Source organism: Taurulus bubalis (genome assembly GCF_910589615.1).
Source record: "Taurulus bubalis genome assembly, chromosome: 12".
In the NCBI taxonomy this organism is placed as follows: domain Eukaryota; kingdom Metazoa; phylum Chordata; class Actinopteri; order Perciformes; family Cottidae; genus Taurulus; species Taurulus bubalis.
Window position 1 is genome coordinate 2,086,715 of NC_136600.1, and position 22,812 is coordinate 2,109,526.

At 41.5% G+C, this 22,812-nt stretch overlaps 1 protein-coding gene across 3 annotated transcripts in view; it reads left to right on the forward strand.

The window, feature by feature from the left end:
* The window catches only part of ascc3 (activating signal cointegrator 1 complex subunit 3), a gene marked incomplete at its 5' end in the record, with an annotated part of 166,923 nt that overhangs the window by 76,378 nt on the left and 67,733 nt on the right, over nt 1-22,812 (forward strand). For all 3 annotated transcript variants that reach the window (XM_079228052.1, XM_079228053.1, XM_079228054.1), the window contains 3 exons: nt 6,349-6,513; nt 19,759-19,935; nt 21,292-21,363. In XM_079228052.1, coding sequence (XP_079084178.1) covers nt 6,349-6,513; nt 19,759-19,935; nt 21,292-21,363 — 414 coding nt within the window. The remainder of the gene's footprint in view (nt 1-6,348; nt 6,514-19,758; nt 19,936-21,291; nt 21,364-22,812) is intronic.

Below are 22,812 nucleotides of genomic sequence, written 5' to 3' on the forward strand. Positions count from 1 at the left end.
AGAAGATCACTGAAGAACAAAACAAAGTTTAAAGGCAAAACCGATTAACTGAAAAACAGCCATTATGTCAGGCTGCATTGAGCCACTGTAAGGATGCACACGCTGAAAGAGACCTGTCAATGCCAAGCTAATCCCTCCCACTACTCTCATTACAGGAACATGAAAAGGGCGATTTTGCCATCTAAGGGAGTGTTCCCTGTTACCTTTATGTTTGAGAAGCCACCACTTAAATATGCAGGCGTGATAAGGGAAGAAAAGGGAATTGTGCTCTCAAATTACAAATGTATGCTCTTGAATTGGCTTGTTTTTGCTCTCAAACAGAATAAAACAGGCCGTGTGTCCAAGTATCTCCGTCCAAAGTGCATTAAATCCAGGTACTTCATTTAAATGAGATTCATGGCCCTGACAGCCGGACCAGTAAAGTCCACAGCATCAGACGTCACAGTTTATCTACGACCAAGTCCAGAAGAGCGAGTCCACGAGCTCTGAGGAGGGACGTGTGGTCCGCTGTCTTTCCCTCATGAGCCTGGAGCTCGCAGGCGCGTTGAGCACTTCATTATCGTACTCGGCCGTAGACTGGACTGATGCACGGTGACGTTGTTCCTTCTGTCGAGAGCGACGTGTTTCCACTCGTCTTCATTTAGTGTGAGTAAAGTCCTGGCAGCTCATTAACAGTAAGGGGACCCTAGAGTTCTACAGCTGTGACCACGAAATGAAGACCAGACCCTATTGTCCTTGATCTTTAACGAATCCACAACTCCTTGCCTTTTAAAGAAACAACTTATTTTCAGCATAAATATGATCTGATGAAAAGTCAAGAGTCTGAGCAAGATTCCCCAAAAATGGCTCCTTGATTGCTCCCCGTGTTTTTTTAAATTGTTTTGTTCGGTGCCTTCCCATCAACCCACATACTGCACATCTTTAGATTAAGACCTAAAGCATCGAAATGATGCAATAATAATCACAATAAACACAAACATTGATATGTTAGGAAGCATATTCAGTCCAAAAAACATGTTTTTCAGTTCAGAAATTGAAAAATGACCTACTTTGAGCTTTTCCTTGGTCCCACCATGACCAACGGGGTATGTAAATGACCGGCTACTTCCGTATGTGCCGCGCTTTCAGAAGAGTCTGAGGACCAATGAGATCGCAGGATCTCGGAATTCTCATTTTCGGGAGACAGGTAAAAAGGGGCGTCGGGTTCATTTAAAGAATCAGGAACCCTTCGACTTCAACTTCAGCTTTTCCTCCCTTTTAGTTTGACTTGGTAGGAAACCACGTGTTTCTGTTTGAAAAGGGAATCAATGACAATGTGATAATCGCTTTGCAAACTTGTGTAAAGTTGAACGAACACCTCATCGCACCGCTCGCCGACGGATTTCACTGTTGACGGGTTCCAGGACAATTTGACTTCCGAGGTTCGTTTACTTTTGTAACTACAGGGTAAACTCTCTTTCATGGGGACATTCAGGTTTTAGATTCTGATCAACTTCATTATCCCACACAGTGAAATACGTTAGTCCAACGCTCCAGACATGAGGACAACATCCAGCCACAGTAAAAACAATCAAAACAAGGCTATTGCATCCACAACATAATCCTTATAAAACACATTTGATCATATTGAGACAACATTAAACAACAAAGTCAAATATAGTGTAATATATTTAATAGGATCTTTAAACTGTTCCTTTACAGCTGCAGCAACACATGGCATTAATGCAGATTTGTCAATCTGATTTGATTTGTGGCTTGGATGTGATGGAGTATCTCACTCACACAATTTTTTTGAGGGAGTTTTTTCTATTGCTTACTAAAGTGTACGGGCTCAAAAGTTGCACATTTTATGCTTTAAAAAATAGCCACCATCCTGATTTCGTAAAAACGTTCGTCTTCCTCTTTATTGCAACATAAAGTCAGCAGGGTTCTACTATTAGTTTAGTGATGAATGACTGAAAAGAGCAGTTCTTACAGGACATTATGCCTGGGTGTTTTTCTGAGCAGGTTCATGAACCCATTCTCTGATTAAATTGTCACCATTTAAGAAACACCATCTCAAATGAATTGTGAAGATTCAGTGGATTTAGATGATTGATTTAAGTCCTGCTTAGATCGACGGATAAATGAGCTAAATAACACCATTCAGCCAAATAATGGCACGCTTCCTCTGCACCTTGTGTGTATTTGTTAGGCAATTAAGAAGGCACTTTGGCCTGTGCTCCATTTGCCAGAGCCTCCATTTAGATTAAGCAGTAGTTCCAATTAGGAGCCGACGCTTCCTTTTCTGTGAGTGCGCCAGCCTCTAATGGCTGGATAGATTGATTTAAATGCAAACTAGAGAGGATTTAATGAACTGCTTTTACAGAAAGGGTTTAATTTGAATTTTTTGCACATACACGGACAGGTTGCCAAACAGTTCACACACCATTAATTATACATTGTCGTGTTTTTCTTAAAAAGAAAGAGTCAAATTTCACTAGAATTATAGGCACTAAGCAGAGTGCGGAGACGGTTTCTGTTGACATTTGATACAGATGAGATGTGTTGATACTGTTGAATATAATTGGTCTAAGAGGAATGCCAAAACACAAGAACATACAGTAGTTCGTATGCTGTTGATAGAATCCAGTATGACCGTTCCTGTGGATGTAGTGGATCACAGACTGACATTGACATACATCTGGTAAACGCTGTAGAACTAATGTCGGCGAGCACACGCGACGTGAGAGATGCTGCTCGCCTGTTATTATGCTGCCATGATTTAGGTGCTTCTATCTGCATTGTAATGAGCGGAGCTACGGGCAATTGGGCATTGATGAGCCGTGAGTCTGAGAGCATTCTGGAGGGATTGTGTTTGTGTTGCTCTGGGTTTTACACCGCGTGTCATCCAGCTCAGTCAGCAGGGAACAGTGGGGTAATTTATCTCAACAATCATCTCGAAAATAATCCCAATATTTCTTGTGTAAAGAATTCTAAGACTGTATACGTAAACATCTGGCAACGTCACACTTTTGCTAGTGCCAAACTATTCTTGGAAAACTTTTCGAAGGGTATTCAGAGAGTTCAATAACTGGACCGCCATAAAGTTAGGTGACACACAAGAGACGGATCATTAAAAGTGGTCAAAATCTGAGCAGCCAAGGCCAACATATCCTAATTTCAGTCCCTAGTTTGGTTAGAAGGCAGGGTTCCCACGTGTCTTGGAAAACCTGTCAAACAGTTGACCAATTTTCCAGTCATTTAAAACACATAGGGAGAAAAAGTAAAATGTCCTGGAAAATCTTGTGTTGTCCTGGAAAACGATCTGAACATGTTCCTACTTTCCTTCAGCTGAGAATGTTTCAGCAATCTATCGATCGGAGATCCTTAAAACGGATCACACTGCCAACTCAAAGAGCCAAGTTATGCATAGCATCATATCAACCTTCAAATGGTAGTTTATGGACCTGATGATTTTCAATGGGCCGTTGTGGAAATGCGGTAAAATGGACCAAAACTTTTGTTTTGTGCTGTCGTCCGCAGGTGTGTTTGCATTATTGTATGCTCAGTTTCATTCAGGTCCTAATTTCTGCACAATAAGAGATGATCTCATGGATGAGTCACAGCCACAGACTGCAGACAGAGGGCAACATATTAGTGTCTGGTGTGATCCAATCTGTCCTGAACATGTCCTGGAAAATGATCTCTAGAAAAGAGTTGGAACCCTGAAAGGGTAGCGTGACCTTTTTTGATCCTCTCTTAAACCAGCAACAGTATTCTCGCAGGTACATTGAGCGTGTTTGTGTTCCCTTTGTACACACTTGTCACAAAGAAAAGCCTTCTTAAAACGAACTCCGAGTAAAAGATGCAAGGCCCAGTTCCTCAGTCTGTGCTAAAATGCATTCTTAACCTTCGTCGAACCTCTTCGTCGATCTCCCAAGCCCTACCAGTCCAAATGGGGCCTCTAGTGTCATATAGCAAAATAAACGGCACATCCTGACCTTGCAAGTCAATATTAGTCAATTGTTCATGTGTATGACACTATTCCACAATAAATATGAACATAAACCATAAGTATGACTCGAAGGGCCTTGTGAAAATATGCCATTTTATATTGATAGCATGAAGCTAAACATGATTACCATTAGGGCTGCAACTAACTTATTTTCATAATCGACTAATCTATCGACTATTTTTTCGATTAATCGACTAATCTAATGACTATTTCCCAGAGCAAATTAAAATGTTTCAAAATGTTGGAATTTGAACTTCAAATGTATTTCAGTAACAAGATCTGAACATCATCATAACAAATAAATAACTCAAAATAGCAATCAAGCCTCTGAAAGTGCAAAATAACTGGGCTGCAAGTGACATTCAAAGTCCAAAAGTAAAAAAATTGCCCATTCTACCCGACAATTGAAGTTCAAGCATTAACCGAGTTGATCATATCAACCATGGTTTTGTCTTTCCCTTGCAGCTCTAAATTAAGCTCATTCAACAGATCAGTTAATGATCTTATCTCTGGAGCTCTACTAAGCCGTCTGACATCAGTGTGTAGAACAGCCGTCTTTGAAGAGCTTTTGCTCGAATAGACGATCTCCGTTGCCACATCCATGATCTCTTTCCTGTTTAGCATTGTAGCACATAATGCTTGTTGGTGTATTATGCAGTGGTAATTAAGGAAGTCGGGGAAAATATCGTTCTCCATGCACTTAACAATAAATCCGTTCAAGCGACCGACCATTGCAGGCGCAGCGTCCGTGGTGATTGACATTAATTATTATATACGATGCGTCGACGAGAAATATATGCGACTAATCGTTGCAGCCCTAATTACCATACAGTTTTGGGATCCTTAGAGCCTACTGAATCCATCAATAACTCCAAATCCGCTGAGAAACCAACCTTCACCAAGATACGCACAACATTGCCATTTATGTCCTGCAAAAATAAATAAAAATGGACTTACTTATGGCTGAAATAAGATTTATCAGGCCTTGTTTAGATTCATCTGCTTCCTCTCAGCCTGCTGCACAAGGCCAGAGTGAAGCAAGGACTGTTCAGGGACCAGGGAGGGAGTGGGAACTTTCAGTGTTGGCCGAGTTAGACACGATCACTCGAATATCCTGAACTAAAATATTATAAAAAATACTTACCTTCAAAAATATATATATATATTTTTTAAAGCATTCATTATTATAGTTACGATTCTAAAAAATTACGTTTCTTTTTTTTTCTTCCTTTAAAAAAAAAAAAATGTTACGTGTACTTTCATAAACTAATATACCACTAACACATATGCACATATTATCTATATTCACAAGGGTTTTCTGTATATTATAGCTTTTTAAATGATTCAAATAGACCTTGGGGTTTAGGAGATATTCAGTATTTAGTTGAATCGAAACCATCCGCAATTTTCACCATTAAATTGGCTTGGCCTGAAGAGGTTTTAAATTCAGTTGAAGTAGAAATGAGTCTTCACCCGTCTGAGTAAGACATATCAGGTTTTAAGAAGTCAACTCGTACTGGAACAAAGTTCCCTCTTTGTCTCACTAACGTCTCTGCAGCTCATTGGTTTCAGTTCATGACTGTTAATACATAGACAGAAACTGTGAAGAAGTACTTCAGGGACGATGATTATCCTGCATTATCCATCCTGGTCTCAGCAAAATGACCTTCCACCAATCTTTACAGAATGCATACGTTCTCCCATGGGTCTTCTCTTCTTCCTCCCCTTCTCTTCTCGGCTCTTCTCTTCTTTTTCGGAGGTTCATATAAGATTAGACCGCGTGACCACAAAGGGTGCATTGATGCGTTTCCTTTCAGTTGGATCCCCCCTGCCTCATGTGTGCTCTCATCTTTCAAGCTCTGTTACAGTTTGAAAAGCTGGACGATGTGAGCTGATCTAGTTGTGCATTAGTGGAAGACTTGTGCTCAGGTAGTTGAAGGAGATTTGGAAACTAATCCAGGTGAACGGACAAATTTTATGGAACAATAACTATGAGGTCGTTGACTTTCAGCTCAACCGCTGAGAAAGGGCACATCCATATTGATGGATGGACTCAATTGGACCTTTTTAATCAGGGTACTCATTGGTGGGTCATGTAATGTGGATGCAGAACCCAGAGCCAGCAGAGGCACTGTAAATCCAGGTCTACCTGGACACCATAACTCAATGAATGCAACATAAACAGTTTTGACAACTTTGACATTAACATGATTTGATCACGTGTTCCTCTTTTTTCTGCTATCTGTTGTGAATTCCCTGTTCTTTTCTTGAATCCCGAACGTTTTATCGTGAGTTGTATTGAACTGTTGGAACACCATGACCCTGTTCCTCATGTCTCCCTGTGTTTCCAGATGTTGGTGACGACTCCAGAGAAGTGGGATGTCGTGACCAGGAAGAGTGTTGGAGACGTGGCTCTCTCCCAGATTGTGCGTCTCCTAATCTTGGATGAAGTGCACCTCCTCCATGAAGACCGAGGACCGGTGCTGGAGAGCCTGGTGGCCCGGACCATCAGACAGGTTAGTCCTGGTCCCTCTCTGCCTCTGCATGTGTGTCGCTCCCTCTGTCTTCTCTTGAAATAGTTTGAATATGTGTCAAACTGTCAGTTTCAACATATTTTTTTGTGAGTTAATTGCATTTTTATAAGCTGGCCATTAGAATAGATTTGTCTGTAAAGACGCGTACACTGTTGTCGTGTACTTACTGTAAGTGCAGTAATTACATTTTAGAAGCGTACTTCATTCAGAGGTAAAAACATTGCATTGTCTGTCTTTGTCGTCACAATGGAAGGGATTGTTTCTGGAGTAGAGAGGCAGCTGTAAATGTAGTATATGCAAACTGCAGTTGAGGGAGATGTTAATTCACATGTATCCAATAGGCCACCGCCTTGTGTGCCTATGTGACCAGAGGAGGAGGAGAGACTGCCATTCCTAACGGTTGTGCTTGTGTGCACATTTGTTCATTATCCTTAAATCATTTCTCTTTGTGTATGGATTAAAAAAACAAATGAGACACAAGTTGTTAATTGGTAAACATTGGACAGGTTGACTCAAAGAAAGTGAGCATACTGTGTGGCTCCATTACAGAGCCTGCAGACTATTAGTACTCATTGTTTTACTTTGGTTTCATACAGGCCTACAAAATAATCCGGTTTCTGCACTCATACCAAAACAATATGTTTCCAAATTATTGGAAGTATTGATCCAAAACTTTGAGCCAAATAGAAGTAAGACAGTGATTAATAACAGGAGCGTCAGACTTTGAAAACCCCTGAGTATAAAATCCAACGCTTACTTTTGGTACTTCATAGTTTTGGATACTCGGTGCAGATACATACATCAGTACTCCGTACGTCTTCAGTTTAAATACCGATCTCCAGTAGGACTAATGTGCTGAACATGCTGCTTCTCTCCTTCCAGTATTGTTTCTGCCAAGTTGCACTTTTTATATTCACTCTGTGTGACAAACAACATTTGAAGCTCAACAAGCAGACGGAGAGAAAGACTCTCACAGGCAGCACTTCTCATAATCATCTCCCTACTGCGTTTACTCTTCCCACATTATCCACAAAACGTCCCCAGAGCTCTCTGTTAAACACCCGACTGAAGGCTGGAAAATGAGACACAAAGGGAGAGGAGGGATGAGTGTGTGTGTGTGTGTGTGTGTGTGTGTGTGCGTGCGTGTGCGTGTGCTTGTGCGCGCAAGAGAGCAATTAGTTCGACTATGGAGTTATTCAGTATGTTCAGGTGAATGCAGCTCGCTAGTTTAAGTAATTGGTTGTATTTGTTCCGGGGATTTATATGTATTAGATTCATAAGTCTCTAGTCCCAATAATATGTCATCATAACATATTCTCACACCACCACCAGGTGGAAATATGTTGATGCTGATGATGTTTTTGTTCCCAAGTGCTGTATTTCAGTATAAAGGTCAAGCATTTGTACTTTCCTGTTCCACTTGTACTAAGAAGAACTTGTAAGAAAAGTAAATTTTGTATATATGAATCCTTTTGAATTACTCTTTTGTTGTTTCCAACACATTTTTAAATGCTGGTCAATATCCTAGTATACATAGAGGTTTCCTAGGTTCATAATCTCAGAAGAATTTGACAGAATTTATTTTAAAAAAATGGGCATTTCATTATTTGGTAATTCGGTTGCTATTTTTATAGTAATTTAGTAAAAGAGAGTTTTGGATTTCCCCCCTGTATTATATAGTGTTTAATAATCACTGAGATCTTAAAGCATGTTCTTATTGTGGTAACTTTTACTGGTTCTAAAATAAATGTTGTACTTTTGTTCAGAAGTTTCTGTGTTGGAGGTGCAACATTCCTTAGACACTGGCCATGTAGGTGTCGAGTTCTCACTGGTTACCTGGCATCTTGTACACGTATGTGGAATTTACACAACAAGTATAAAGCAGAACTAGTGGTTATTTCCATGGTGGATGAAGGAAACGGTAACTGTTTTACGGAGATAATCCACGCCCCCTTTCAGTAACGTTCAGCGAGTAACATTCGTGACGCTTTTGGTGTGAACGCAGCTTTATTGTCGAGCGAGTAAACTGAATATTCCCAATGCTTTTTGTGTGGATGCAGCATAAGTCAGTTAGTATTACCAAGTTGTTTTGTTCTAGTGCGAGCGCCTAGTTGGCCAGTAAAGCAACAACAGCACGCTCTTCCAAACGACGCACCATGCTGCTGCAGGAAGACATAATCAGTGCACTGTCTGTGAAGCTGATTCCCCCCGATGATGACTGACAGGTGTCTGTGCAGGAACCAGCCAGGACATTTAGATATTAGAGTGATTATGTGAATTTTGACAGGGAAATAGAGAGAATGAGCCTCAGCGTGCCATATCTCCCTCTGATGAGCCGCGGTTATGTTCCCGTCTGTCGAAGGATTGGAGAAGAAGTAAGAGATGCAAAGGGAATGTTTTAGGATGCACAGACTGCCGCTGACTCATCCAGGCGCCGTGCTCTGTGAGGTACATTTCGACCCTGGAAATGTCTCTATAAATGTGCACACTGTCTGTCCCTGGCACTGAGTGATGTGACAAGAAAGCCTTCAGATGTGTTGTGTTATTTAGGGGATTAAGGCTCTAATCCTGTTTATTCAAGAGCACATCCATGTGCACCACTTTTTTGAGTCAGATATAACTAAAATGATGAAACAATGTAAAACACTAGTACACAAAGACAGACTGTTGTCATACAGTGTGCATAGCTAAATAATTAATGTGGATATAATCCACCTAATCATTAACCAGGAAAAATAAAGAACAAGTGGGTCAGAGACAGCAAACTTCATATTTCACGATCTTTTCCACGATCTAAACCTAACTAGTAGTTTAGTTGCCTAAACCTAACTGAGTAGTTTAGTTGTCTAAACCTAACTTGTAGTTTAGTTGTCTAAACCTAACTGAGTAGTTTAGTTGTCTAAACCTAACTAGTAGTTTAGTTGTCTAAACCTAACTGAGTAGTTTAGTTGTCTAAACCTAACTAGTAGTTTAGTTGCCTAAACCTAACTTAGTAGTTTAGTTGCCTAAACCTAACTAGTAGTTTAGTTGTCTAAACCTAACTGAGTAGTTTAGTTGTCTAAACCTAACTAGTAGTTTAGTTGTCTAAACCTAACTGAGTAGTTTAGTTGTCTAAACCTAACTAGTAGTTTAGTTGTCTAAACCTAACTGAGTAGTTTAGTTGTCTAAACCTAACTAGTAGTTTAGTTGTCTAAACCTAACTGAGTAGTTTAGTTGTCTAAACCTAACTAGTAGTTTAGTTGTCTAAACCTAACTGAGTAGTTTAGTTGTCTAAACCTAACTGAGTAGTTTAGTTGTCTAAACCTAACTAGTAGTTTAGTTATTAAACCTAACTGAGTAGTTTAGTTGTCTAAACCTAACTAGTAGTTTAGTTGCCTAAACCTAACTGAGTAGTTTAGTTGTCTAAACCTAACTAGTAGTTTAGTTGTCTAAACCTAACTGAGTAGTTTAGTTGTCTAAACCTAACTAGTAGTTTAGTTGTCTAAACCTAACTGAGTAGTTTAGTTGTCTAAACCTAACTAGTAGTTTAGTTGTCTAAACCTAACTGAGTAGTTTAGTTGTCTAAACCTAACTGAGTAGTTTAGTTGTCTAAACCTAACTAGTAGTTTAGTTATTAAACCTAACTGAGTAGTTTAGTTGTCTAAACCTAACTAGTAGTTTAGTTGCCTAAACCTAACTGAGTAGTTTAGTTGTCTAAACCTAACTAGTAGTTTAGTTGTCTAAACCTAACTGAGTAGTTTAGTTGTCTAAACCTAACTAGTAGTTTAGTTGCCTAAACCTAACTGAGTGGTCTCCCTTGAAGACAGAAGTTAATTTTGTATGCATGGAAAGAGCGGAAGTTGGAAGTCGGGATACCTTTTAAAAGATATCATATGAACCATTGTATGAGGATAGGTTTTTGAAGTACTTATAAATGAGAGTTGGAAAGAAATAGTTTAAAATGTTCATGAATGTGCCTTTGAATGTCGATTGGCTAATTATAGATAGGTGTATTGACTACAGGTGTGTAAAAATAAAGTAATGCTTTTCTGGAAACGTCCCACTCGATTGGGACCGCAGGGTGATGGACCCACTCAGGTGCTCATCTTTCTGAGGAATGTTGAAAATACATGGATGGCAGTCGTAAGCCAAACGACTCAGACCATAGTGAGGAAGGCAGAGTGGAACAGAGGGATGAGCTGCTGTGCAGCGACGGAGACCTCTCGGCGGGGTTAACCGCAAGGTAATTGAAAACTGGTCCGTACATGTGACCGCTGTTTACTCGGTTCACTGCCCACTTATCTGCAGGTTTAGCTGATATTACTGAAGAAAGGCTGACTGGGCTCTTTGTACACCTTAACACCTTTAGAGGTTGTGCACAAGTCTGTCTGTTTTCCAGCAGACTGCACACGCTCCCAGTGCTCAGAACACAGCTGTGACGCTGGACTTCACCATTAGCATGCCAGTAAACACTGAGGCTTCACAGCAAGCGCAGTTCTAGTGCAGCTAGAGGCGGAATCAGACCGGGCCCCATTTGGTGCCCTCGGAGATATTTTAGCTTTTGCCGTTTGCATTTGCAGCAAAGTCCTCCATCTGTTATTATGTTCACACATTCTATACATGCTATTTATTAGCTATTAGAGTGATCCCAGAAATCCCAGAAATTTGGTCATATGTATTGGATGAATGGCGCTCTGGGTGTACCGGTACAGTAAGTCCGTGGTTGAATAGTGGAAAATTCCTGAATGCCTGCAGCTTTTGCGAGGCAGCAATGATTTATCAACTGAAGTGTCTCCAAACTGACGGGACAATACGGCTGGACTAGTCTCTCTAGGCCAATATCTCCATGACTAGGCTCTTTAATAGACTAATTTGGTTGATGCCGTCATAAACATTGCAGCACGTTGGACTGTTACTGTTCCCAGGGACCCAATATCAGTCTGAGAAGTGTTAACAGTTTTCATTCCACTCTTCATCCAGTGTCACTGTCACTTACTGGGACACCATGCACCACCTGCAGGTGCTAAATCTAATTGACAGACTCCAAAACACTGGATCCTACGTTTCCCATGATGCAAGCATTCTTTGTCGAAGTTTCTCTGGTTTTCAAGCTGAAACCCGGCCGATGGGTGATGATGACATCTAACACACTGCAGAGGTAGCAGAAGGATCAAAAGCTTGCAAATAATGATATCCTCTACACTGCTTGAATAATATAAAAAAATATATACATTTTCAAAGTTTTTCACTTTTCATTCACAAAAGTCTGTTGAACATTTGAGAGTGGGGGAGAGAGAGCCGACAGTGGGAGAGAACGTGAGTCAGAGCAGTTCTTTCACACAGCGTTCTCCAACAAGAGGAATGGGGAGACCAGAGCCTTTAACCGGGAAAGGACTGACTTTTGTATGTTCAGTCTTCCCAAAGGCAGTTCATAACCAGTGTGTCTCGTGTTCAGCGACCGTGACAATGTGAAGCACCACTACAAGACAAAGCATAACTCTTTTGAGCAAACGCACCCACTCACATCTGACATAAAGGCACAGAAAAATAAACCCTAGAGCCCAATATGATCAGAATCCTGACGCATTCATTCACTGACCAACAGAGAGGAGAATGGAGCTGAGGCAAGAGGTTGTCATAACTTGGGATAAACTCCATGCACACAAGAGTCTCTTATTAGAAGATGAGACAAATATATTATTCTGTCTTTTTTGATTGACATCACTTCACACCTTTATTTTAAGATGCACATTTAAAAGAAATTCTGTTATGGAATTTATTTTATATCTTTTAGTTTTACTTGAAATGAAAGATCATGTATTTCTTATAATGTATCCAGTTACATTTTAAATCTGACTATAACCATTGTTGAGATATTATTCAATTGACCTTTCTTCATTTGATTTGACAGTCGGTTGTATAACGTCTGTTTGTGGTCAACAACTGTTCAGTATATGGGATTAAGTCATAGCTCCAGATAGATATGTCTGTGATGACCTTTGCTTGAGGAAAACTGGACCTCGTTGAATTTGAATTGAAGACCTCTGCTCTAGACATCAACAATGCCTTCTGTAATCTGTACATTTATAAAACCTTTTATATGGTGGATTGTTGATGTTGGAAAGAGCATGTGTGAAAGTCATGATGGAAAACATTAGTAATAGACAAATGGTCAACTGATAATAATAATCATAATGTGATTTAGATAGGGCTTTAAAAAGCAGTGTGTACAGCACAAAAGTAATATGACTGTGCCGTTTGAGATTAGATTAGAAACTACATGTTCTGGGGGAAATGTTTCGGTTGCTGAGGGCAGAAAGTCATTGCTTCCAAAGTGTAAACAGCAGCTGAAGGAGAGGGAGCTGTGGGAAGAGGAGAGCGAGTTCCACGGAGAGGGAGGAGCGATGGAGGGAGAGCAGAGGGAGACGGAAAGAAAGAAAGAAAGAGGGGAGTGAGATTGACAGAGAACAAAAATTACACTTTATGTTTTATTACTCAGGCATTAATGCAATCATTATATATTCATATTGTATTATGCAATGATGATAATGATGAAGACATCTCTAAAGAGCACATTTTCCTTTCGTGAAAAGAGGTTCAGTCGGTTCCTAAAAACATCTGGCAACTGCAGTTTTTAGCAAACATTACTCTAACGGGCCGATACAGTACGTCTGTTGGGGACTATTTTCAGTGGCGGATCAATCTACAGCCGATGCGCTGATGTCTCGTTTATAACCGTTGCGTATGCAGAAGTGGTGATCAATGAAAACAAATAAAGACTTAGCAGGAATGTGCGCGCCTGTACAGAAACTCTGACCCGCGCACGTTTGCACATTACGGAGATGCAGATAGTGAGGCGGTGAATTGTAGCCAGGTTGTTCTGTGATGCATTCAATAACAATAGTAATATCAAACATCGTAAAACATTCAAACCACAAGTGTTATTGGTACTTGTGCTTGTATTGAGCCGTAACTATACCATTAGCATGTTTTCCATTTTAAAATATAAAAGAAAATCAAAGACCGCTTGGTATTTCATCAGGATTGTCTCACCGTCACATTTCCCACCAGTGACGGCTGATCGATATGATAATTAACGGATGCAAGGATCATCATCGGGTGTATGGTCTCGGCTCTCTGGAGACACCGTGGTGTACTCGCTCTCGTCTCCACCGCCTGCACAGAAGGACTGCGTGGAAATACACAACAATCGCTCTTCTCCGCATCCCCGTTAACGGTCCGAAACACAAACGCGGGCCCAGTTCACCGTCACACAACTTGAAAGAAAATAAATAAATTATCTTTACCTATCAAACTTCTATTTTCACATGATGTTCCATGGCGGTGGATTCCACTGATTAGTCGTGCTAATTTTTTTTGGAAGCAATCAGTGTGATTGCTCATAATGCGTGGTTCTCCATGGAGAACCTTTGATCAGCAGGCTCATTTATATGCATCAATATTCATGAGGCACTTTGCATTTCACCATTTATGGCTGAATGTGGGCGTGCAGCGGGCGGGGATGCGAAGGCTGAGCGACGTGTGCACATGTCCAGGTGGACTGTGGCTCACAACGGGAATGCCGCCAGCAGCTGTGTCGACGCACAGTTCTAGAAGTCTCGGTTTGTCTTTGTCACACGATCCCTTTAGTATGGATCCTGCACACCGTCTCATCAATGAGACCCCCGGTGAGTATTTAGGGCTGTCAGAATACACTAGAGTCAGAATAAAACACAGTGTGTGTGTTTTATAATGAAGGAACATGTCAGCTAGTGCAACAGTGAGGCTCCCTGATGTGTTTTAAAAAAGAGCTCTTTGACACAGAGCGAGACAGTCCATCAGGCTTTGGGCCACAGACTGTAGTAGTCGGAGCCGTTGTGACATCACCCGTTGGTTTGTGGGCTGCTGTTTTTTAGCCTCAAGTTCACCATTTTGGCCGTCGCCAGTGCAGTGAATGGTAGTGATGGCGAGATGAAGCTTCCTGAAGCTTTGAAGCTTTCCATCCAATTGGTTCGCTCATGGGCCGAAGCTTCACGGGGCTTCATTTGCTCTACTGCGCCACAAGTGGACAATACATGTAAAACAGGCAGAGTGACCATAACGACACCATGGCTTTGGTGTGTGAAGCTTTAAATTGAATAAATTATGTTTGTGACGCCAATAAATCAATTATTAACTTATTCATATTGTGTCTATCTTTATGATATAATGGCGGGGTCAAAATCAAAACACGAAACAAATTGGGAGAGGGTTGTGATGTGACTGTGGGTTGGTGGTTAGAACATCCGACTTTCAGTCAGAGGTCGGTGTTTCGAGCCTCAGCTCCGTTAGTCCATGTTGATGTGTCCAATTTTTCAAGTAAAAATAAGAACTTTTCCACAGTGCTGGGCTTTTTGAGACTATTTTGCCTGCTTTATAAAATACCCTTTCACAGACACAGATGAAGCTGGGTACAGAGAGGAAGGGGGAAATCCATTGAGTTTCGCTGCCCCTTATATTTCAAATCGCACGGCAAACCCACGAACCATGTTCTGAATCAGTCACGTGGTCCGGCCGGCTCAGAGGCTTCGAACGTCACCGCATACGTCATCGACACAAGCCTCGATACGCGCTTCACCAAAATCTACCTGGATTACTCGACACGCGCATCGAAGCCTCGGCACGAAAGGACACATCACTAGCAAACGGGAGCGAGTGACCATATATGGAGTGCGGAGGAGTGACGTAGAAACGCCGTGTGCGGCTCTGGTAGAGACCCATCAAGTCGCCCCCTGGTGGTCAGGAGAGAATGCAGCTTTAACACATGAAGCATATGCTTCTATACAACCAGAGGAGTCGCCCGCTGGTGGTCAGTAGAGAGAATGCAGCTCTAACACATGAAGCATAGACTTCTATACAACCAGAGGAGTCGCCCGCTGGTGGTCAGTAGAGAGAATGCAGCTCTAACACATGAAGCATAGACTTCTATACAACCAGAGGAGTCGCCCGCTGGTGGTCAGTAGAGAGAATGCAGCTCTAACACATGAAGCATAGACATCTATACAACCAGAGGAGTCGCCCGCTGGTGGTCAGTAGAGAGAATGCAGCTCTAACACATGAAGCATAGACTTCTATACAACCAGAGGAGTCGCCCGCTGGTGGTCAGTAGAGAGAATGCAGCTCTAACACATGAAGCATAGACTTCTATACAACCAGAGGAGTCGCCCGCTGGTGGTCAGTAGAGAGAATGCAGCTCTAACACATGAAGCATAGACTTCTATACAACCAGAGGAGTCGCCCGCTGGTGGTCAGTAGAGAGAATGCAGCTCTAACACATGAAGCATAGACATCTATACAACCAGAGGAGTCGCCCGCTGGTGGTCAGTAGAGAGAATGCAGCTCTAACACATGAAGCATAGACTTCTATACAACCAGAGGAGTCGCCCGCTGGTGGTCAGTAGAGAGAATGCAGCTCTAACACATGAAGCATAGACTTCTATACAACCAGAGGAGTCGCCCGCTGGTGGTCAGTAGAGAGAATGCAGCTCTAACACATGAAGCATAGACTTCTATACAACCAGAGGAGTCGCCCGCTGGTGGTCAGTAGAGAGAATGCAGCTCTAACACATGAAGCATAGACTTCTATACAACCAGAGGAGTCGCCCCCTGATGGACATTAGAGAGAATGCAGCTTTAGGACATGAAGCATCGGCTTCCCTGTTGAGAATCGGAGGTTGCCTTCTGCTTTGGACACACTCTTATCCATGTCCGTGCATTCAGTGTTGGTGTGGCTGTGCACATAGCACTGGTGGATGAGAGGATGAATATAGAATATCATTAGCCAGATACTCTGAGTACTACCAGCATTCTGAACGTGTTTGCTCAGACTGTAAAAGCAGGTATTGGGAGAAGGGAGCACTACTTTGCCCTTTTACGAATTACAAGCTCGTATAAGGAACAGAGTACAGTAACCTGAACCTAACATTTCTGTTGCAGAGGCTACAGAGGATTATGTCACTCTATTTGAGTACAACATGTGGGATTATTGTTTCTGCCGGTAATTGTATCTAGATGTGATTGGCACAGAAAGCAGCATGTTTCTGTTTGTCTTTGTGTGAGAATTTGTAAACAGCTCATAGTCCACCCTCCAACCCAAGATGTCGGGTGCCAGCAGCCGCCCCTCCCCCACCCCTTCATCTCTCCCCGTCTCATTATTGCCACACCTGACAGACTGCTATAATTGATTGTGCTGAAGGAATTACTTCGACTGCCTCTGACGCGCAAGGTGCTTAAGTTCACGTCTTCAGACAACATTAATATGGAAATCCCTGTAAACTAAATGATTTTTATTCCTCTTTTTTATGCAAATGTTTTAGAACCGAGCCAGTTATCACTTTGATGTTTTACTTGGAAGAGCTTTAGTTTGAGCCACATTTTCTTGGCCGGATGTTCTGCTACCAATTATGCTCTGCATTCAAGATAAAGTCCCTCTAACCTTTATTACAAAGGCCTTTAATGTTGCTCTGTTGTGGCCTTCTTTTTCGTGCTTTGATATTTAAGGAGCGTTTGTGCTCTACCTCTAAGCTTTTATAGTAATGTATTTTTAATGCGCATAAAATGACTATTATGCACTTAAATAGGGTTGCTAGTAACTGTTACTTAGACAGATGCAGACATATCAGGGGGTGGAAACACAAGATATGTTGTGTTCTCTCCTCACTGGAGTTCACAACTAATCATATGTGTATGTAATCAACGGATTCCACTGCTCAAAGTGAACACCAACATCCTCTGCGGTTCCTCTTCTAGCTTGACGTTTTGGTTCTTGGACACTCTGGTCTCGTCATCCTTGTTTGCAGCTTTTAGTTTCCTGTTTTCAGTTATCAGAAAAGCTCTAATGAAGCCTGGATGTGTCGGCAAGCCAATGGCCGCCGCCTTGTTTGCCCTTGGCTTTACTAAGTGATAATGTGTGTGGTAGTTCTGCTGCTGTTCATGCAACTATAGCAGTGTTTTCAACCTTTTTTGAGTCACAGCACATTTTCTACAATAAAAAATGATTGCGCTACCTACTAGCATGGAATAGTATGTAATTACTAGGCCAGCCACTATATTGCAGGCTCAGACGCTCAGCAATGGAAAATTATTTGCGGCAACTAAATAATGTTTTTTGGGACCGATTAAGGGAAATTGTACATTTTCCCACGGCACACCTGACGATCTTGTGCTGTACAACATTAGATCATATTGTATTATACTCATTACATATTTTAAATGTTTCATTCTTAAATTCTTAAGTGGCATGAAATGGAGAAGTTCAGGCAAATTAGTTTTGACTTCCTCTTATGTACAGTCTTTCAATCACCTTTTTTCCTGTTATACATTTGTAGTCTCAGAGTATTCTTTTGGAACTGACGACATCATCAGGTTTATTCTCTCAGATGCTCTCCGACTTGATGAAGCTCCTCCAGAGCCACAGCAGACATTATACTGCTGTTTTTACTGTCTGGGTAGTACTCCTCGTAACTAGGAAACAATTCTCCTTTAAGTGTTACATTGTGGGAGAACCCCTTCAAAATGAGCATAAACAGTGTGAGGCCACCCGTGATGGAGTTTCTCTGATATAATAAATGGTTAGAGAGTTCTTTATTAATGCCAATGGGAAAGGTTGTTATTTCAGCAGCCAAGCAAAGCCACAGAGGACTTCACTGGTCACCACAGTGTCTAATTTTAATATTGTGCTCTATTAATTAAGTTACATTCAACTCATTAACCATTCTCCTTGGGGTATTTGGAAATTCAGCTGTTAATCTCAATGACCGTATGTTTTTATAAAATGTTATGATTATCACAGACTCAGTTTAAACATGGATTCTTCATCTCGTTTACAAAGAGGCAGTTCATCTCCTAGTTGCGTAAAAGGCAGGGTAAAAGAAACTGCTCTGCAGATGGTGTGACTCCCTGTAGGTGAACATGGGGGACATCTGCAGTACGGAGGTTCCGCCATGCTGGTGTGGATGTGCAGTGCAGGCTGGCAGGGTTGGTTAGGTCTTATCTTGATGGGATGGTTTGACAGGTACTGCATTACATTGAAGGCCTTACCAATCTCCCCTGTCACATCCAGCAGGAGGCTCAGATAAAGGTTTCCCTCCTCTCACATTGATACACAGCATATTGCATTTTCTTCAGGTCTCAAAGACAAAGTAAAAGCATGTAGTATATGAGTGAGACCATTTACTTTGTCTTGTAAGTCAAAGACATAGACCACAAAGCCGACCACTTTCTACAATGTGCTTTTGTTTTCTAAATTGTTCTGACAGTTTCACTCCTAGAAAGATGTAGCAGTGCAGCCTCACACGCATACTGTAAAGTCTTAAATATTGACCAGGACCTACATGCAAATATGTGTGGCCACAAATTCCTCCACTTTCCAGGAAGGCTTTTAATTTAAAACTTTGGGACCTTAACAGCAAAACAGAAAAAACAGCAAGCTGTTTGGAACTAATTAGTGAATAAAGTTCCAGTGTGGAACATCAAAAAAAATTAAATATGCTAAATTCACCATGTGAACCTCTATACTTAATGTGATGCTGTTATTTTTTAGTTAGCTGTGCCCTCCCGACCATGTTTGATTTAGATTAGATTCAACAACAACATTCTGTTTAATAGCTAAGTAATGCAAAGTAATGCACATGTGTATAGTGGTGTATAAATAATCAGTAAGGGGTATATGCTATGAATAAATGCAAAAATATATACAGCAGTTGCCATACCAAGCAGTTTGACCTGAAGCTGATGAGACAGAGGGACCTTCCTCCGTGTCCTCATGAAGAGATGCTGCTTAGACCTTTTGAGGGTCCAAGAGATGTCTTTGGGAAATATGCACTCCCCAAAACGCTCAACCTCAATAAAGTCTTCTGATTGGTCGGGCCATCAGCAGTTGGTGATTGTCTCGTCACTGATGGACAGTCAATGTGATCATCAATTGCTGCATCCCAAGTACACGTGCTAATCGGGATAATAATTCCCATGATTTTGTGTCTTAATGGTGCTCGATAATGATCAATGTCAGTGTAAGTATTTCACCAAGTGTCACTGAAATCTCTTCTTAATACCTCTTTTGCTTTCGTGACCGGCAAGTCACTTCGTCAAGGTTTAGTGTGCCTGAGACCCTGTCAGGGTTCTTACGGTCATGGAAAACCTGGAAAAGTCATGGAAATCCATTGGTCGAAATGTGTATGAACTCTGCCTGTGTTGTTGTCTGATGGCTAGGTGGAATCCACCCAGAGTATGATCAGGATCCTGGGGCTATCAGCCACCCTGCCCAACTATCTGGATGTGGCCGCCTTCCTGCACGTCAACCCCTACATTGGCCTCTTTTTCTTTGACAGCCGCTTCAGACCGGTGCCCCTTGGACAAACCTTTGTTGGCATCAAATCCACGAACAAGGTAAACAGACAAAGATGATGTGAATGTATTTACAAACCTATTGTCTCAGAAAAAGGATTCTTCCTGAAGGACTGGGGTTCTACCCAGAATCACTTCTGAAGACCCCATTTTCTTTCCATGAAGAACGCTTTTCATCCAAAGAACCGTTTTACTAAGGTAGAGTTCTTTAAGGATTGTTGAAAGAATGGGTCCTCTCAGCCACACACCAGAAACATGTGATTGTGAACCATTGTTGTTCTAGGTTGCCCTGCACCACCATCAGTCTTGCTGAACATGGTTCTAATGGCCCCAGGCTAAAAGCGAGAACCTCCTCGCACTCTTAGGAGGACTCTGGGGGGAACCTTTCACAGATGGTTCGAGGTAGAAACCTCTGAAAGGATTATAGGTACAAACTTTATTAAAGGTTCTATCGGGAACCAAAACAGGCTCTCCTATGAGGATGAGCCAAAGAACCCAATGTAGTTCAATTCAGCATCTTTGTTTCTAAGCTTGTATAGGATCCTGTACATTTTCATGCACGTGGTTTAGTTCTTCAAGGTGATATTTGCATACAATATAGCTGCAACGGCCAAATAGCTAAATCTTCTTCGACTTTGGCTTTCATTATCAATAGAAGAGCTGCATGGAGGAATGGACACTTTATAGGCCACTTTGGAACGTTTCCTGAACTGATACCAGGACATTGGTGGTCTGCTTGTCACTATTACAGTTGGCATCATTGTTTGTATTCACCATTGCTCCATCTAAAAGAAGTGTCTGTGTTATTCATAGCATAGGTATAGTTGCAGAGTATTAAAAGTAGGACCTTCCGAGTCATGGAAAACCTGGAAAAGTCCTGGAATTTTAAAATGTATATTTCCAGGCCTGGAAAAGTCCTTGAAAACATTCAAATCCCAAAGGTTTTGGAAAAGTCATGTAAACGTGTTATATTCATGTGTTCATGACGTTCATTTACACTGAGTTTGAAATAATGAATATGCTTTTAAAAGAAAGACGCTCAAAATATAAGCAGGCATACATACAGGCATCTATATAAATGTTTATTCTTTTAATCAAACTATTGTCTCATTCATTTGTGTCATTTAAGCTTTACTGTATGCTTTGTATTCTCATTGTTAATTTAAATGCTACATTTTCTCACTTTTTCATGTTTACACCCAGATTTCACAAAATGTTTGGTCATGGAAATTTGGTTTAAAGTCATGGAAAGTCATGAAACCCACTGGTAAGAATGTGTGTGAACCCTGTGTAGGTTACAACTGCGTGTGCCTGCATTTCATGAGTTCCTTTGGAGTTAAAACGTTGCCTGTAATCAGTTAAGATGAATTGCGTGGTGTGACTTTGTGTCCTGTTCAGATCCAGCAGCTGCATGACATGGAGGAGGTGTGTTACAACAAAGTTCTGGTGCAGGTCAAAGCCGGTCATCAGGTAAGAGCTCTTCTGCATGTTGGATCCTCACTTAAAGAATGCAATGTAAAAAGACTAAGTTGAAAACAGTATTCAGTGACCGATCGTGTTTGAATCACCCATTACTCCTCCTGGTGAATACCAGATGGGTTTATATTCATAGCAAAGCTTCTGATCTCTAGATGACAACTGTGAACTGACTCAATATATCGGGCCAATACATGAGAGCAGATGATGTCAACTACAATCATATCCACTGAACAGTTCCCTTTTCCTTCTAAAAGAGTTTATCTTCCTGATTCAGTCTTATCATTGGAATCTATTTTCCTTTTAATCTAGGTTCTGCAAATGAATACAGAGACAGGGTTTAATTCCCTTCATAAGTCGTTATGATTATACTGAGACTGTCACTGAGGAATGTCTGGACTCGAACAGCTTCTAGAGGCACACAGTAATGCTGGTGCAGCTCCACAATGCAGCACCTCTTTTATCCAACCGGTTCCCTTGAAAATAATTCTTTGAACTTTTTCATGAATAGGACCTCCTGCAGTAAATATTGCTTTGTGAGCCGTTTGGAATGAACACCTGCTATCTAAAGTTTCTGCAGTCCTTATCGCTCCCAGTGTTACACTCCTCCCCATCCCAACCACCACCCTCCACTCATTCTGCTTCCACTCCACAGCCTCAGCAGGCCTGTTGGGAGGATGAGAGTTGTGAATTCAGACTTCAGCGTTTAGCTCCCATCTGCTGCAGGAGTTGAACTCCCTATTGAGCACGGGTGTTATCCTGTCTGCATCATTTTATTGCAAGTGTTCTCACACACACACACACACACACACACACACCTTTTTTCTTACTTTTTCGCTTCTCTCTGGCCCATTTTCTTCCTCAGAGACACAGACTTGCGGAAGCCCCTCGAGAACTTGTAAACCAACTTCATTCTGCTGCACCACTGACAACTTTTCCTCCCCCTGGTTGGAACTAAACAATGGTCCAGTCCAGCTCGTAGGTTGAGGCCACTGAGGCCACACAGCTCAGCTGGGGAGTCCACGTCTTTTCTGATTATTACATTGTCAAGAAGTCGCTGTGACATGTATTAATTTCATCTGGGAGGATCTGATGGATGAAATTTCCTCTATGATTTTCCGAGCACCCTCCTGGTGGGAAGCCTGCTGCCAGAGAGAGGTTTAATAAGCCGAGAAGCCGGCGGTTACTGCCGACACTGCTTCCACACAGCTCACTGGTGCTGATAAAACAACTTCAATAAATAACATTTGCTGCAGTGGTCTCTTTGGACCCGCTGTGTTTGGAGCTCACACACACACACACACACACACACACACACACACACACACACACACACACACACACACACACACAGCTGGTTGCTGCATGTAGTCATGGAATTTTGTTTTGTCTAATAATAGATTTCCATAATGAAAGTTTTAAAAAATACATAAAAGCAATATC